Here is a 17,673-nt window from a genome sequence, read left to right as displayed (position 1 = left end):
CCTTACTTAATATAGCTGCCCCCAAACTTGCTATTGCAATCGATGCCTCGCCTTTAGTGCGAACCTGCTACTTTTTTCATTCTAATCGCATTTTCTGTGCTATTTGTTGCTAGTGTTGGATTTTCTTTTTCTGCTTAGACACTTAAACCAGAGTGTCTTAAATGTTCGAGGCACTAGAGTACCAGCTTTCAAGTAATGGTGGTATACACACGCTTCAAGTTTGTATCAGCATCTCTCAAGTCGTAGCAAGAATACTGAAATGTCGGCCCTAAACATCATTGGGGGACAGATTTTTACAGAACATGCACAGCCGGTGTGTCTTTTTTTCTATTTTTACACGTTGATATATTTTGACAGGGTACAATCAGCGCAACGGCATGGCGAAGACCTATTTTTTTAGGACTTTCGCCAACTACGTATGAACTACAGCTGCTTGTTTGTCAGTAGAGAGATCTTTTTTGCATGATACACCGTATGCATTACTGGTGAAACGTCTTCATGCTTTCCGGTAATTTCAAACGAGACTGGGACATCTCTATCTCTAGGAGGGAAGTACTCGCATAAAGTCGGCTCTAGCAGGATCTTGTATTCTTAAATAGTTTATCGTGGTGATACGTTGTGCAACTTGACACACAAAACATGTAGTAATTTAGTCACATATTTATTATTAAATTATGGGGTTTTACGTGCCAAAACCACTTTCTGATTATGAGGCACGCCGTAGTGGAGGACTCCGGAAATTTCGACCACCTGGGGTTCTTTAACGTGCACCTAAATCTAAGTACACGGGTGTTTTCGCATTTCGCCCCCATCAAATGCGGCCGCCGTGGCCGGGATTCGATCCCGCGACCTCGTGCTCAGCAGCCCAACACCATAATTTAATTTTTTTAATAAGGTTGACGCAGAAGTGCCTGTAAGAGGCGCCAGGATACTTACAATGCCATTCGTCGTGCTGGTAGTTATCTGTATGTACTTCTTCTTTGGTGAATACTGAGCAACTGCAAGTGCTTCTGTTTCCACTGAGTCTTCTTTATCATGATATCTCGCCTGCAAGAGCCAGTTCAATGTGTTCTTAGTCAAAAAGGCAACTTTTTGCATAATAACGTGGTATCATGTATAAGTTCGCACAAGTAATACGTCCGATCGCGCCTCATATAAACAGATATAAAGAAAAAGACTACGGTTCTTAATATGGTGCATTTAGGAGCTTGAGCTCAATCACTAAGGATAATGTACTGTTGGCCTATACTAGAAGTATGGAAGTGAGTTCTGCGGAAACCCAATGAAACAACAAAGAAAATCCGCATCGGTTTCCTTTGCAACTTCGATAGGTAGTTTCAGGTGGATGCCAACTTTCCCTTTCAGTCACAAAGAGAGATTTCAGAGGACATGTTAGGACATATTAGGAGAACATAACGCCACCACTATGAAAAGCAAACAGCAAACAGACATCGCCGAAAAACACACTGTGAAGTCCAATAAATAATAATAATAATAATAATAATAATAATAATAATAATAATAATAATAATAATAGGCGACAAGTCATGAACAAATTAGTTCTTGAAACTTGAGTCAGTTTCTGTGGCAATATCTGATGGTAAGGCGTTCCATTCAGTTATTGTGCGCGGTAAGAACGAATATGCATCTTGAACGGATATGCCATTTGACAAAGACATCGGCTCAAGAAAACCCAATGAAAGCTACTGCTCCAGGACGCAAGAGAACAACGTTGATAATATTTTCTGTTGCGTATTTTTTTTGTGTGTGTGTATCTGAAATGAAAGTATGAAAGGAGGCTCAATCAAGAGCTCAGAAGTCGTCATTAGACTCGCGGTACCAGCAGAGGAAAGCACGCACCCTGATTACGATGCGATCGACACCCTCGGGCGGCTCCACTTCGATGACGGCCATGCCTTGCTCGTCGGGCTGCTTCTCGACTTCCTCTATGCCCCGACCGCCGCCCTGTGATGTGAAGCTGACCGTGATGTTGGAGCTGGCCAGTTTCTCCTCAGGAAGCTTGACCAAGTCGTGGTATGTCACGGCAATCTGCGAGCCGGAAAGACGCGGCGTCGACATTTCTTGCTCACTGGATGAAGTACTTGGCCCAGATAAGCTATGCATACAAATCGAACAATAAGCGAAGTCCTATCTTGTTTTACTTAATATGGCTGCAAAAGCCGCAAAGCCCCGCAGTGAACATGTTGCACCGTGCCTAACTGCCCATCTTACAACAGACGTATCGCATAATTCATAGCATAGCGCGAAATAGCTGGCTCTATTTCCCGGTGCGGCCACCACACCGCGACGAAATTGGAACAAAAAAAAAACGGTTGTGTACTGTGCACTTACAAGAGTCAGTGGGGCGTGCGTTCAAGTACCCGAGGGGCTGATTAATCGGGTGTGCACCACTGCTACGTCTTTCGGGGCAAAAAATGTCAACAATCAATACATGACTCGGGGAAACCATTGCGACACGTCAGTACGTGACGTCGAAGAAGTTTCCGTCTGATATGCGTCACTGACCGTGCTTAGTTCGCTTTCTGAAGGCGCACTGTACTTTCATAACACTGCGCCCTACCGCAATCCTGCGGGGCATAGTTTGGCACAGTAGCCTTCATTATTTGGTACTGTTGCGCGAAGCAAATGCATAGTATTGCCATACCTGTTTATAATTATCATTATTAACAATTAACAAAGGGAACAAAGAAACGAGTGACCTAGCTCCTAAACATATGACGCGTATCCTAAATGCAACGGCCTGTCCGGTGTTACACCAGTTTGCGCATACTCACGTATATGGAGAACACCATGCCCGGCTTGAAGACAAGTGGTTTCACGCCGAGTATCTTTAGGCTGAGTGACGAATTGATGACGCGGGAGCGTGCGTAGCCATCAACGATGATGTCCAGGAAACGTTCGCCCACCGCAGCCTTTATTTCGATCTCACATTTGTCGAGTGGGTGGGGCGATGCCAACTCGCGAAGCTCGGACATGGGGAACTTGAACTGGTAGCCCATCCGGAACTGATAAAGCAAACATAGAGAAACACCAGTGTTAGTGACGGAGTGGTTGATGCAAAGCGCGCTTGCGCGAAACCTTCTGCGCGAACCACGTGATAGCCTCACGTGGAGAACGAAACCATCAAAAGACTGTGCTTTTCGCGAGCTGATGGAAGGCATAAGACGTGTATGAATGAAATGACGTGGCACGTCGCCGCCTTAATTTCTAGCAGTCGCCTTCAATATCTCCCTTATTTCACCTGGCGCTACTATTTGACCTGGCAAAAGTAAATGCACTTAACTGGACACTATGAGCGCGAAAGGAAAAGATGTCTGTGCAGTACCGTACTGATTAGTGATAGCGTTGTTTTTCAACACAATTGCGGGGGTGCGAGCTCTCGCCAGAAAGGCTCGTTGTCTTTCTCGAGAACTAACGCACGCATACCAATACTGATGCTTACAGTGAAGTGTTTGCAGCACGTGAGTGCTCGAAATACTCGCCCTCACCGCCTTCACGGCAAGTTCGACATTAATAAAGGCAGCAGAAAGTGTTACAAAAACGCTTGAACCGCTGCCGGCTTGTCAGTCGTGGCACGTCGACTTGCTGTAGCCCATGCGGAGGGAATGAAAATCATATCCTAACATCGATACTCACGTGTGTGCAGTCCGTCCTCTCATTTCTTTTACAACTCTCCTCTGTGCCATTCTTACGGTATCGATCACGATTCCATGTAAATTCCGCATGACATCCGTAAGTGAAAAATTATGCAAGTATCTGGTTCTGCGGAACTTTTTCAGTCGAGATGTAACACAGAGTGACAGCAAAGAAGGTGAACCAGATGCATGGACGGTTTGCTACACTCCTCCTCCCCTCCCCACCCTGTTCACGGGGGGAAGGGAGATGAGGTAATATAAAAAAAGAAGACAGAGCGAGAACACTAGCTCCCTGCATACGGGGGAGCACACGTCGTGTCTAGAAAGAATCAATGCGGCCAATCGGCTTCTGGGTTAGTATAAGGTTCTTTAACTAAAAGAGGGCTGTAGATAGTGATGAGCGCTCAAGCAGGCAACCTGGGCCCTGGCAGAAAGCATAAACGCTCGAGCATGCCGAGGCTTTGTAAGCTGCAACGCTGGACTGACATGCAAGGACGGGTACTCACATCATGCACGTATTCCTCGAGGTAGGGCTCCACGACCTGCAAGCCCGGGTCGTAGTTCTGCACCATGGTGGGGCGCACGTAAGCGCGAATGGTGGCGTTTCCGAAAACTGGTGCCACCGTCGTGTAGTTCGCCGACACGTCGCCCTCAAAGTATTCGTCCGTGTCCAGCACGAACGGCGGCACCGTCACGTACACGTCGTAGCGCTCGGTGAACCAGCGCTCGAGCAGGATCTTGCGCTCCTCCACTTGGCTCAGCACCACCACCTTGATGCTCCACAAGCCCACCGCGTAGTCATAGGGAAGGTCGAAGTTGACCTTGATGAAGCCTGCGAGCAGAGCGAAGGTGTCGGTGCATGGGAGCGCGCTCTTGCCGAAAACGCCGCAAGACACGTTTCGATGGAAGTGCATGATGGTTACCTTTTTAATCACTTATTGCAGATAGTTTGGCTATTTCAGATGCGCCATTTGAAGAAGCGGACATCAGTTGCCCAATATATATATATATATAGTTTCAATAAATAGCGTGTAAAGTAGTTACTAAGGACATGTATCGGCACTGCCAAAATGAAGTGTGTCAGTATCCAAGTACGTCCATTTAGAAGTCCAGAGACTAGCACCAGTTCCAATATACAATTTCAGAATAGACTACGACGAAATAACTACATGGGCGTTTCACTTAGTTTTGCTCCGCAATGATCGAGGGAGGCTTCACGGAGAGATGACCGAGTTACATATACCATATATGTCTCTATTAAGTTGCCAATTACGTAACGCCGCTTACGCTTCGTTTAAAGTTACGCCGCTTACGCTTCGCAACTTTAAATATTTGCAAAAAGCCGGTTCTTACGCCACTGCTGACTCAGTAAGAAAACTCCTCCAGACAAGCTACCGGAAACTGTTCAGCTTTATTTACTTGGAAACGTCGCATATTCTCCTCGTTAAATATATTTTCCCGGTCATTGTGAATAGGAATGTCCAATCAATTGACAGTTATCCTTCCCCGGTTTCTGAGCTTAACCGTAGCATATGTCCCAGGAATTGTTCATTGATCTCAAACATAGCAGTAGTATTTTCCATGGGACGCTTGCAGCAGCGATTGGTTCTTGTGGGTCACCGTTATCTCCCGCCTTGGTCCGCCCCAGCGGACACAGTTCAAGGTGAGAATCGCCATTGCGCCATCCGCGATCTCCTCCGTTTTCAAAACAACGTACTAAACAACAAGCTGTTAATTAAAAAGAAAATGAAATCACCGTAGTGGCTCAGTGTCTACGGCGTTCTTCTGCTGAGCGCGAGGTGGCGGGTTTGAGTCCCGGCTTCGGCAGTCACATCTACAAGCGGGCGGAATGCAGAAAGCCTACCAACCTCTGGGTGTACGTTAAAGGAACTCGGGCGATCAAAGCTGAGTCTCCGACTACGGCAGGGTGACCAGTCTCGCTACCTTTAATTGACTTGGGTTTTCTCCTTTTTAAGTGTGTGTGCCCGCCCTTGACCACTCCTCAAGAATGGGTATGTGCCGCTGTGGCACAAGAGGTGCAGAATCCTTAGACGTTCGAAACAAGACCACACTTCTTGTCTCGTCCTGTTTCCAAATACTGGCGCATACCCACTATGCGGGATTGGCCAAGGAACAGAGGGTTTCCAGTATGTTTAGAATTCTCTGCGCATGCACCTCTCATCGTCATTCTTTTCCTGTGTATTCACAAGCATCACACGTAGCCTTCGTCCTCGCGAAAGCGCTGCGTATGCGTCTCACACTGTGCATCAACCTGATTTGGTGTTTGCGTTGCGGGGTAGTTCGTGAGCGGTGTAGTGCGGAAATGTAAAAATTGCGCGAGATTGAGGTTGGGACCTTCGTGGCGCATAAGCATGACGATTGCATGAGGTTACTCGTTGCATACGATGAAAGTAAACACAATTGTACGCATCGCTCTTAGTTGTATACCATTTGATTATCAGCTTCACATAGGTTCCAACATGTGCGTTGAATCTGCGTAATCTTATGGGGGAAAGGGGGCGAGGGGGACTTGTTGCTTGCGGGATTCCGCAGTCTCTTGTCGCGTTTTACTGGACTCCCTCGTGGTTCCTTTTTTTTTCTTTCAAAAGCGGTACTTTAAGGCGACGTCATTTTCCGTCGGCTTAGTGGCTTGCTGAGTATACCAGCAGGCCGAAACTAAAGGGAGCTCGTGGTGACGATCTCTGAGAAGCCTTTCTCAGAATGGCGGGCGCAAGCTTTCGCCCTTTCTGCTCACGCAGTCCTGATCCTCTGTTTTCTTCCTTTCGTATGCTGCTGGTTTTTGACGCACCACCGTTCACATTCTCCCTTTAGGAGTGCCACCCAAACAAACACAATAAAGGCGAGTGCAGGTAACTATAGCAACCAATATACGAGCGGTCGAAAGCGAAACTACAAGTTATCCGATCCACGCGCTACTGGAGATTGCCTGTAGCAATTGTAAAGCCGTCGTTGCCTGCTCAGCAAATTAAACTGAAAGTGACAAATGAGTTCGACTACCCTTTTTGCAATGCATCTGGTGCATACATGGGCCATTTCCACAGTTTTATTTCCTCCGCACACTACCGTTCCAATTGCAGTGCACATTCCTCGTCAGAAACGCGTGAAGCAGCCGAATCAACCTTGTACTTTACCTTCTGATCCATCCTGCATGTCATTTTTACCAGGTATTTCTTCCTTATATCAATTATGAGGAGAACCATCCGTCTGTTAAAAGCTCGTACGAATATTGCAAATCGACATACATGTTTCTTTGTTGGAAAGAGTCATTTTAAAATCAATTCTAGTCTCTTAAATCAATCATTTGTTTAGGGCTCGTTTTTGAAACCTGGACGCTTATTTGGACTTCGTTTGAGGCGTGCGTACATAAATCGGCCTAGTTGTAGTCTGTCCATCTGGTCAACCTATAGTATATATGGCGTCTCTTACAGCCAAACTGTGGCCTTGTCAAGTAATATGTTTGTAATTTACCATGACAGTTTTCTTTTGCCAGATTATATGTGTGAGTCAAAATAAATGCTACGTTTCGCCTATATGCACGGTACAAAAGAGACGTAAATACTAGTTGACACGCGCACAATGTGTAATTGTTTTTTTATCAGAAACGGACGGGAACTTCACGACTTGACAACTAGATGAAAGAAATTGGCGCAGAACTTACCAAGGTATGGGTACTGAGAAAGCCACCGCTTCATCACAATGCCCCGAGAATCCTAGAAATATGTGAGCAACAAATCAAAAACATACATTTCAGCAGTGTAGAAATGCCACATTCGCCTCTAGTCTACCTTCTAGTTTCATTCTGTCCCAGCTTATGAAAAGTAATTTTCCTCATTGACGTTATTCATACTCATTATTATTGATTTCGGCTGCAACGACTAAGTTGTTTATAGTGAGTGCATTTGAATGTACACAGTGCGACAGAATTGTCAGACTGCGTGTGTTCCACACTATGCAGCGCTGCGGCACGGCCGAAGCGCTTGATATTAAAATGTAAACACATAACGAGATTTGTAGCTCTACTCGCGTTTGAAAATGAAAACACATACTATTTCAGGCACACCGGGGTGTGTTAGAAACGATAACTCGGTCCAGAAACTGGTTGCACACTAGACTTAATAAATGATCATAGCATAGTCGTATATCACACTTTTATACCTGGCCATATTCGGTACGCTTACTGGCCCGAATAGTTGCATCAATGGTTTAATTAAAGTATTGATTACAAATGTTCTGCACCATAATATCGAACTTACCGTGAGGTAGACATCCACTGGCTCCGCATATGGTTTCAGTTCAGTCGTGAGAAGCACAATTCTGGCTTTAACTGCAAATAATAACATTTATTAGAAATGCACGTGACTCGTATGTAATTTCCTATTACTGCCTTAATCGGAAAAAAGAAGAAAATCAGCAATGCCGATAAGCACAGCAAACAAGCCGTTTTTGCTGGCATTATTATACTAACAAAGCCGGAAGAATTCCGCAACTGTAGCTGTTACAAAGTAACAGGAACGCTCATACAAGGACTGAAAATTTTGTTCCTTGCAGGCTACATTAATTTATGATGAAAAAACTGCCGCTTGAGGAGACATCGGAAATGCAATGGTCATCCCATTTTCCTTGGTGGGATATGACGCCTTCCTTGGTGCTGGCCTGCCGGGTGTATTGTTTGGCTTACCCACGAGATCAGACGCCAACAAACGGCAGCCCAACACGCAAGGAGAAAAGATTAGTTGTCACGCTCCAACCACGTCTCTATCTACCGACCGCTGTCACTCAGGGCGGAAAAATTGCAATGGTGTAGTACTCCCTTGACACTGGCACAACAAGACTGCGAGCTTTTGAACACTTGAGGCAGGAATTAAGTGAATATTCTAATTTTTGCGGCTGGCCATCTGAAAATTTCGGTACATTGGCAGGCGTAAAATGTTCTATCTTTACTCATTTGAGACAATGCCATACTTTTCACACTTCTTTCGCCATAAAGAGCAGGAAAACTTGCATGCCTTTGCTGGTGTAATGAGGTATGCCGAAAAGAAACTTTGTTACACATTCATTAGTTACATTTAAAAATCGGTAACGGACTTGGGGGCAGCCGCAGCATTCACAGGTAATTAAATTTAGCGCACTGTTAAATACAAAAAATAAAGAAAAACGATGCTCTAGGATGAACAGGCTAAAGCAGTAATGTTGAGAGAAATTCCACCGTGCAAACACTTAGTGTTAACACCGCTAGGCCATTGAACTGCAACAAACCCGAATACACGGTGTTAAAGGCGAGGAGCGACTTACTGGACTGCTCGAAATTGAAGACGAACTGGTTCGTCTGTATGAGGATGGTGAGGAATTGGGCTTGGAATTCAATGTCCTGCTCTTGAATGAAACCAGTACCACCCAGCACACCGTTGATGTTACCCTCGACGCGCATCTTGTATTGGCCCGGTTTGGCATTCTGCGGAACCTGCATCAGTCCGTGCCAAGAGAAAAAAGGAAAACGAAGTCGCCGTTTTATTGAACGAGAAAAAGTGCGCTGCACTGCAGACCACGTCGTACATTATGTACTCGTGCGTCATTGCGCGTGTAACCAACAGAGTAACTCGCAAGGGAGCGCTCCGCACCAAACAGTCGCCCTGTGCACTCGGCGCCGGCAAAAGCGCTTCTATATAGAGGCAGCGCGTTATTGGGTGCAAAGCCCGACCCGGCGCAGGAGATGCCGCCACGTAGTCGGTTTGTTATGCATTTGTGTCGACAACGACACCTCGCGTTGATGACCACTGATAAGCCCTGGTAGCAGCAACAAGAATTGTGTCGTGGGGCGGCAGTAGTACCCACTGCACAACCCCGTGGCAAAACCTCTTGGAACGCCTAAAATAGTGAGAGGACTCCAGTGCCACACGTAGAAGTCCTGGAAACTATTGGGCAATGCTAAAACGCTCCCCACCAATCTGACGAAACCTGCAGCAGCGGGCCGGTGCTGTACACAGCAACATCCATCGCAAGCAGGATATGCAAGACACGTCCGGTCACCGAGCCATCCGTGATGTTGCTTTGATTGAGTTAGCTGTTTTTTCCTGGCGTATTTACTTTTACTCTGACGTGCGCGCGAACGAGCGTGTGTGCACGTGTATAGATAGGTTGGTACCATACCTCTTGAGCGCGGCGTAACCTAGTCTGACTCATGTTTTCGAGTGTCAATAGCATACAGATCCGAACCGCATTTCGCAAGTATCAGTCACTTTTCTGAGAAGTTCATCCGGAGCAGACTGTAAGTGTGCAACTTTTTTTTTAACTGATTATCCCTATAGTGTAAAGGTAAAGTCCATTCTGTTATATACACTCTGGCGAAGCTCTTTCTCATTCTACAAAACTTCCTTTCTTTTTAATTTCTGAGTCGGACTGCGCGAACAAATGACATGCTCTTTTCATGCACGAGCTGGTGATAAGTCTCCGATAGACTGCGAGAAATTTTCCGGCTTTGCTTGAAGACACTCCGAGATCAGCACTGTCTGCAGCGCTCTCTATATAGGTGTTTCTCACTTAAGCTGGTAAGGCGAAATTTGGAAGCTATTTGATCACTGGTTAGAACGTGATGGTGCTTTTTTTATGCCAAAGCCTCAAATGGCCCACTGAGTGAAAAGGCCTGCGTCTTCAGCATCGAAACGGCACCTAAATTCCCATTGCCTGCGGGGCCACGTCACGTGCGCGCCTCGACAGAGCAGAGTGGGTGAACACCTGCTGCCACGCTGGCGCGCCAGGTGTTGCGTGAGGGGAGGGGGCATCGCCGCGACGAGACGGCACCCTCGCGCTGTTATCCAAAAGAACAGCCCGAGTTACCTGGGACTGTCCATGTGGTATCCGCGCGTTCCTTGTCCGCGCAAGCTCTCGCCTGCGTTCTAACTTCACCTCCGGTAATCGCCATAGAGAAATTAATGTATAAAACAAAAACAGAGTAAATTCAAAAGGTAAGCATTGAGTTTCGAACCTACGACCTCACGCTGAGAAGCCGAGTGTCTTGCCCACTGGACCAAACCAGCGCTTCCCAGACAGCAGGCCTGCGCACTCTGCTTTATGACATCATGCTACTTTGACCGAAATTTTCATTGCCAAACCCGGCGTGTCGAAAGCGGTGACGTCATAATCACCGCGGCGCACTATAGAGAGCGCCCCCATTGCATTCTATGGCAGTCGGGCAAGGTAGCATGACGTCACGAATCGAAGTGCACCGGCTTTGTGTTGAGGCGTTGGCCAAGCGTCTCGACGCGCTCGCTTGCCCGCGTAGGGTTCATCAATCGAAGGACCGCTCAGCGGCGTTCAATTCTAAATTAATGCTTTCTGTTGATGGAACATGGTTATAACGGCGCATTTTGAGAACAGGACACAGAAAGAATCATATGTCGCCCATCATGTGTGCATTCAGTGACTGTTCTGTGTGCTGCATTCCTTCTGTGTCGTGTTCCGTTATAACCATGTTCCATCAAGTCAGCAACTAACTAGCCCATCTAAGTTTCTTAATGCTTTCGCATTCACAACTCATAAGTGCTTAGGTGTCCTCGGAATTTTTTGACAAACAAGTATAGCAGCTGTTCTTGCGCAAAATACTGCGTCTGAAATAAATATCGGAACACCAAAAGCACACAGAGCATGCATAAGATAACCCTGTAAGATTCATGTCGGACATTCAAGAGTTATCACTTGCCCACCGAATATGCGTATTCGGAAATACCCGCTGCCACTCTACCTGAAAACAAAAGGAAAAACGTCGCACGAGACAATGCCGTTAAGGAGATTCGATGTTAAGCAAATCGAACCGCGGTCCCGCTGTTCAATTTAAATTCTGGGTCTTATACGTGCCAAAACCGTGATATACATGATTGAGGCACGTCGCAGCGGAGGCACTCCGGATTAATTTTGACCATCTGGGGTTCTTTAACGTGTACGTAATGTACGGTACACGGGCATTTTTTTGCAAACCGCGCCTTTGGGCTTAGCAGCGCAACACCATAGCCGATACGCCACCGTAGCGGATAGCGTCCCGCTCTTTCAAGTTTTTGTACATTACTATAGCTATAATTATCGGGAGTGCTGTTCTGGCGTCTGATCTGTAAGTAACGTGCACGCTGCGAAATATCGCAGGCGCCTTCCCCGAAGTATCAGGTCGTGCTTTCACCCAAACACGAGATACTATTTTTAGTTACCTATTGCAAGACACAGAAGTGCGATCCATCATATCCACAGCCAACAAGCAAGCAAGCTACGCTACGTACGCCACGCTAGCTGAGAGTGATCTGTGTTCAGGAGACCGTGAAGCAAGTCCCTACACAAAGCGCGAGGAAACCAAGAGACGCCAGAGAGCGGAAGTCCGCTCGCATGCAGGCTCTCATGCGTCGCGTTACTAACTAGTAAGAGGCGCTCGTGATGAAGCCATCGATACTCACTGGAGTATCAACCAAACATAAAAAAAACGACAGCTTTGTTCTTTTTTGCTTGGTTGTTTCACCGTGCCGATAGACAGCGCAGCCCGTACAAGAGCCAATTTCCAAAAGAGATTGGAAGCGGTAAACAAGAGCTAAGAGAAACACCTGATCAAGCAGCGCGCTCCCACTACGTAGGCCGAGCTCGATGTTTATATAGCGCACGTCGCTACCAAGCGCCACGCTATCGATCTTGCCGCGTAAGACCGTCCCTGCTTGGCGTAACGGTATAGCTTTTCGAGCCACAAGGCATGTTATTTGTGTGAGAGACAGCTCCCACTCGGGATGCAGGGCCGGCGTTTTCGCCTGAGCGACGAGTCGAAATAGCGCAAATGTCGATACAGTAGCAGTAACGCTTAGGTCCGTGTCCGCTGGGACCACCGAAATTCGCGTCTTCTCGGTGCATCCTGGTGTGCAGCGAAGAGAACATTGGGCTACACAGTGAGCTTTACGCATAGGACTATGGATGGCGCCGAGCTGAGAAGTGCCGGTAAAAGCCAGAGCCGACTATTTCTTCCGGATAAACACAAGAAAATGCGGCACACGCACACACAGACCAACTCATTGAGAAGTTGTATAGACCAGACAGCCTATAGCCGCATGGGAGGTGCTGACGAACCAGTGTTTTCACGGTTCTTTATATTTAGCCCTTGTTTGTTCGCTCATCGTGAGTCTAACAAGGATGGGGAACCCACGCATGGAGAGAAACGCTCGATGACCCATGTAATGCAGGCATGAATCTCACCTCCTTTGATCACTGATCATAACGTCGAACTCGCCTAGAACGACGTCTCTCGCTGTCTGTTCCTGTATTTCTTTGTTCTTCCCCGAAAGTATTTAACCTTCATCAACCACTAAACGCATTCACAAATCAATAACAAAAAATAAAAGCGATGTAAACATGGAAATTGTTCAAAGAATGTGCTGTTAAGGGGGCTGCGCATAAGAAACAAACAAAAAACAAACGTTGCACAGACAACGCATGCTCAAAATTGAGGAAACAGCTCTGTGCTAATAGTTTCCGTCAAGTGAGACTTGCTTCCACTGTCAAAATCGGCATTTCAATTCGGTCATCGTGAAGTTCATCACGCTGCTAATATTTTCAACTGAAGCTGAAAACATACAGAACGAGTGTACACCGTGTTCACAGTGGTTAGACAAATGTTGACCTTAAGAAGGCGTAACAAGATAATTCGATTACTTTGGGAGTAACGTAATGCGCATCACTCTGTAAATTAGTAGCCCACAAAACGCTTTAAATGCAGGTGAATCAATTTCCAAAATACCGCGCGAAAACTGAGGGGCGCGCACATATGAGATGGTAAATGGCAGCGTTTATCGGCGGCTCCTCCAGAATGTTCAACTGCCTATATTAAATTCTGGGGTTTTACGTGCCAAAACCACGATCTAATTACGAGGCACGCCGTAGTGGGGGACTCCGGATTAATGTTGGCCACCTGGGGCTCTTTCACGTGCACGCGATGCGCGGCACACGGGCGTTTTTGCATTCTGCCCCCATCGAAGTGCGGCGCCGCGGCCGGGACTGCCTATACATGACGGGACGGAAATGAGGATTAAAAAAAAAAAACATTTATAAGAGTTCGTACTAACGGTGTGGTAAAAACATGATACATTGCTATAGAGCCAGAGCATGATAATGTGAACTAATTGTGTATTCGTTACGACATTCCAACATAAAGGTCAATTAATGACGATATAAATAACACGACCACAGTATGACAAGACAACACGACAATAAGATGATCCTTTACGCATGAAAGCTAATATGTTCGATGTAGCTATAGGGTAGCAGTTGTCCTTATGTACGAACAATAATATGGCATAAAAGCTGCTTCGTCGGCTCGTATTGACGAAAACGTTTCGCTAGAACCATTCGTAAGATACCATGCCAGCCAATGGCGATGTAGGATGTCATTCGCGAAGGTGGCGGGCCAATATAAGAAAAAAACTCTTACAAATGAAAAGTTCTCTGCTTCCGGCTTGAGGGAACGATATTATGTCGTGCTTCTAGGTTAGAAAGATTAATTTCTCATTTCATCTGAGGGACGAAATCGTATTAAGAATATCTAAAGTGATGAAGTGAGCAGCATGATTTTGTTCCCTCTCGAGGATTTCCGAAGAAATAAGACTGGGCAGAATATCACACTGCAGACGCATACTCTATCTTCGGACGACGGACGTGAAAGAAGACTGTAATAACTTAAGTCGCGAGGCTTGTTGTAGATTGTGGCTTCATTACTGATTTTCTTGCGGTGGGATGAAAAACGTAGATTGTGCCTCACAGCAGCGCCCAAGTATTTGCAGAAAGTAAAAAAAAAATGGAGAACGCTCCAGCTTCGCTTTTAACAGTGGAACGCGATAGCATTCAAAGATCCCTGACTGCTTCTTACGCTTCCCAGCAACTGGAGCGTACGTAACCGTAATGTTTACCGGGAAACTCTGGCCGCGAACGCTATGCACGAAGGCGGGCTTTCGGTAGAAACGTGGCCTCTTGCGTGGGCCGCGATGCGGCGAAAGCGAGCGCATCTGGAGGTATTATAAGAACAGGGCGGGCCGCTCCGAGGCCGCCGAGATACTGACGCCTGGGCGCGCGCGCGAAGGGCGGACGCCGTTGCCGGTCCCTGAATGGCAGAAACGCTGGAAAAGGGGTTTCTTTGAGTTTTCGCGTAACAGAAATATGTTTTCTCGTATAGTCAAATTACAATACGACGCTATCATGTCTGTGGGTTGTGTATAAGTCGTACGTTACGACTTTTCTGCGTGTTTTAGCTTGACAAATTCAATTAGTTCAGTAGCTTCCTTGCGTCACATGGAGGGCCTGGGTATGGGTGGTTTGAAAATCTCTTTGCCATAAACGACGTCCGAAGCCGGATCTTCTGCGACTCGCTATCGCGCTAAGAATGACTCGCCGCAGTAGCTTAGTGGCTATGGCGTTGCGCTGCTGAGCTCGAAGTCGCGGGTTCGATCCCGACCACGGCGGCGGCATTTCGATGGGGGCGAGATGCAAAAACGTTTGTCTACTTAGATTTGTATGCGCGCTAAACAACCCCAGGAGATCTAAATTAATCCCCCCTACGACGTGCCTCATAATCACATCGTTTCGCCACGTATCCCAGAATGTATTAGTATTATTTTTTTAACGGACCCCTCCCCAGGCCCCATAGCAAATTTTGGTTATACGCTGGAAGTTGCTACGTTTCCTCTAGGGAGCGTTCTGCCGCAAAAAAATTTTCATGTCTGTTCATTAATAGCCGAGAGAGAAATATTTCTGTGCCGCGAACCCATGATTTCAGCAGGCGGGCTCCACTGCCAAGCAAGACGCTCTCTCCACTCGCCCCGTCTAGCCTACGCAAGCGAAATTCCTTCCCTGCGTTCTCCCATACCGGACCTCGAGGATAGCGTGACGCATTCGCCACAAGCCCCCGCCTTCACTTCTTTTTTTCTCCTTGCTTATTAATTTTTTTTCGGCGATGCGCGTTTTTGCTGGCGGCGTTGGGCGCGAGCTGTTATCGTTTCGCGCAGCGCACGATTTTGCGCGCAGTGCGCAAGGACACATGACCAGCGGTATATTCAGTGCTACACGAATACTGAGGCAGAACAAACGGATCGCAGCGCATGATCACGGCGCCGGAACAAGGTAGAAAATGGCATAGTTTCGGTACCTGCGCACGTGACCGCACGACCGTGGGAACGAGCAGACGAAGCGGAAGTACATCTCTCTTGCTTCGGTGCGAAGCAAAACAAAAAACACGCAGACATTCCGTTTGTGTGTTTTATTATTTCTCTAAACTTCAATTCGTCAATTCAAGCAACAGATCGCACAGATAACAGATGTCTTGAATAATTCTGGAAGTCACGTGTCACCACAAGCGACGTCACACTGCGGACACGATTACGTAGGCGCAGGGGCAAGATTACGTCACCGTCCGGCTTGGAGCGCGGCCGCCACGAGGAGCAGGAAAAACGGCGTTCGGTTGGAAATTTCAGATCTTTCCGCGGCGCGTAGCGATGTAATACTTTGCAGACACAATCGTTATCACGCAATGTATGCTCTGCGATTATCAGCTCAAAATGGCCAGACCTGGTGAGGGGCCCTTTAAGGAACGGGTGAGATTCAGGAGGCCAATACGACACAGTTGGAGTGAACACAGGCCTGTCTGCGATGAAAAGAAATCGAACATGTTTTTTGAGGACGTTCAATCATTGCATGAACCACGTTTTCACGTGGCTAAGGTCTCGTTGAAGGTTTTCAGTGGCTCTACGGTCAGTAAAAGGGGTGTGCGAATAATAATTTTTGAAACCGCATCGAATATGAAACGAATAGTGCCAGAAGCGAGTCCAATTCAGTGGAATACCGAACATCTTTTTAATGTTTTTTCAAATAATAATCAGTCGTTTTCACGATTAAGACAAAACGATGTTCTCGTCCTAGTATTCATAACGTTAGCAAGTTTCGTTCATGACATGGTACGTTATGAAGCTTTGTGTACTAAAAGCACAAATTGAGTATTATGAACAAATTAGCTGTGTGTTCGCATGTACATGACTCTTCGGAGAGTGCATATATATGATCGCGTATAGCCGGTAAAGCATGGCTACCTAAGTGGCGCAGTCTGTTCCACTACGCAAGTTCTCATGTTTTATACCCGCGGGGATGAAATTTATCCCACTTTTGCCGCAATTTTATGCTTTATTGCGCAGAGTTGGCTTTCTGAAATACACGAAAAACATTCGAAAAATGAACGAAAGAGTCTATTCGATTTGGTCTTCGAATCAAATAGAACACTATTCGATTCTTTATTCGAAAGTTTGGAGTATTCGCGCACCTCTAGTCAGTAATATGGCGGTAAATCGCGCACTTGTCAGCAAATAATCGACTATGAGGGGAAGTACTTGAGACAGGACAATAATGCAAATTATCAGGCCGATCCATAAATTTCGTAGCATTTTGTGCCCTCAGATGTGAAAAGGAAGAGCGCATATTGGCGCGAGCCGTCTTCATCGGACATTTTAGAGACGGCTTCATGAGCAGCGTGGTGGATTTTTTACACACTTTCTCGAAAACACAAGCTGCAACGAACACTCAGTTCGAAAGTTGCAAGGACCTGTGTTACTCCAGCTACCAGGGCGGGCCAGCGCATCCCGATGACTCTGCGGTGCCGGTCGCGCAGTTGTTGGAACACTGCTTCTCCTTTTGCCTTTGTTCACACAATACTCTCGTTAATTTTTTTCCTCTTCCTGCGGTCTGCGCAGCGACGTCGCGGGCACGCAACGCTGGCCGGCGGAAACGCGCTGGAAAACGACGCGAATAATGCAGGGCCGACCAAAGTGAAGTCGCGTGCGGACGTGTCGGTGGCGCGTAGGGGAGAGCGGACAATGGCCGCCGTCACGCCGGACAGCGCCAGATGTCGCCGGCGCGTGACGGCGTAGGCAGCGCTGCCGGATATGCGAAACGCCACTGGACTCGGGCTTTCGGGAGGGGCTGACGGAGGGAAGGGGAAGGT

The 17,673-nt window shown here is 47.0% G+C and overlaps 1 protein-coding gene across 1 annotated transcript in view; it reads right to left on the bottom strand.

Annotated features, from left to right (window-relative positions):
• The window catches only part of LOC142590338 (CD109 antigen-like), a 105,963-nt gene that overhangs the window by 37,198 nt on the left and 51,092 nt on the right, over positions 1-17,673 (bottom strand). Inside the window, exons 3-9 of the mRNA XM_075702392.1 lie at positions 8,970-9,138; positions 7,931-8,001; positions 7,336-7,387; positions 4,163-4,488; positions 2,796-3,026; positions 1,861-2,049; positions 937-1,047 (exon numbers count right to left, since the gene is read on the bottom strand). Of these exons, the coding sequence (XP_075558507.1) occupies positions 937-1,047; positions 1,861-2,049; positions 2,796-3,026; positions 4,163-4,488; positions 7,336-7,387; positions 7,931-8,001; positions 8,970-9,138 (1,149 nt within the window). The remainder of the gene's footprint in view (positions 1-936; positions 1,048-1,860; positions 2,050-2,795; positions 3,027-4,162; positions 4,489-7,335; positions 7,388-7,930; positions 8,002-8,969; positions 9,139-17,673) is intronic.

This window comes from Dermacentor variabilis, chromosome 1 (genome assembly GCF_050947875.1).
Source record: "Dermacentor variabilis isolate Ectoservices chromosome 1, ASM5094787v1, whole genome shotgun sequence".
In the NCBI taxonomy this organism is placed as follows: domain Eukaryota; kingdom Metazoa; phylum Arthropoda; class Arachnida; order Ixodida; family Ixodidae; genus Dermacentor; species Dermacentor variabilis.
The sequence above is the reverse complement of the archived record's forward strand: the minus strand, read 5'-3'. Positions and strand labels throughout refer to the sequence as shown.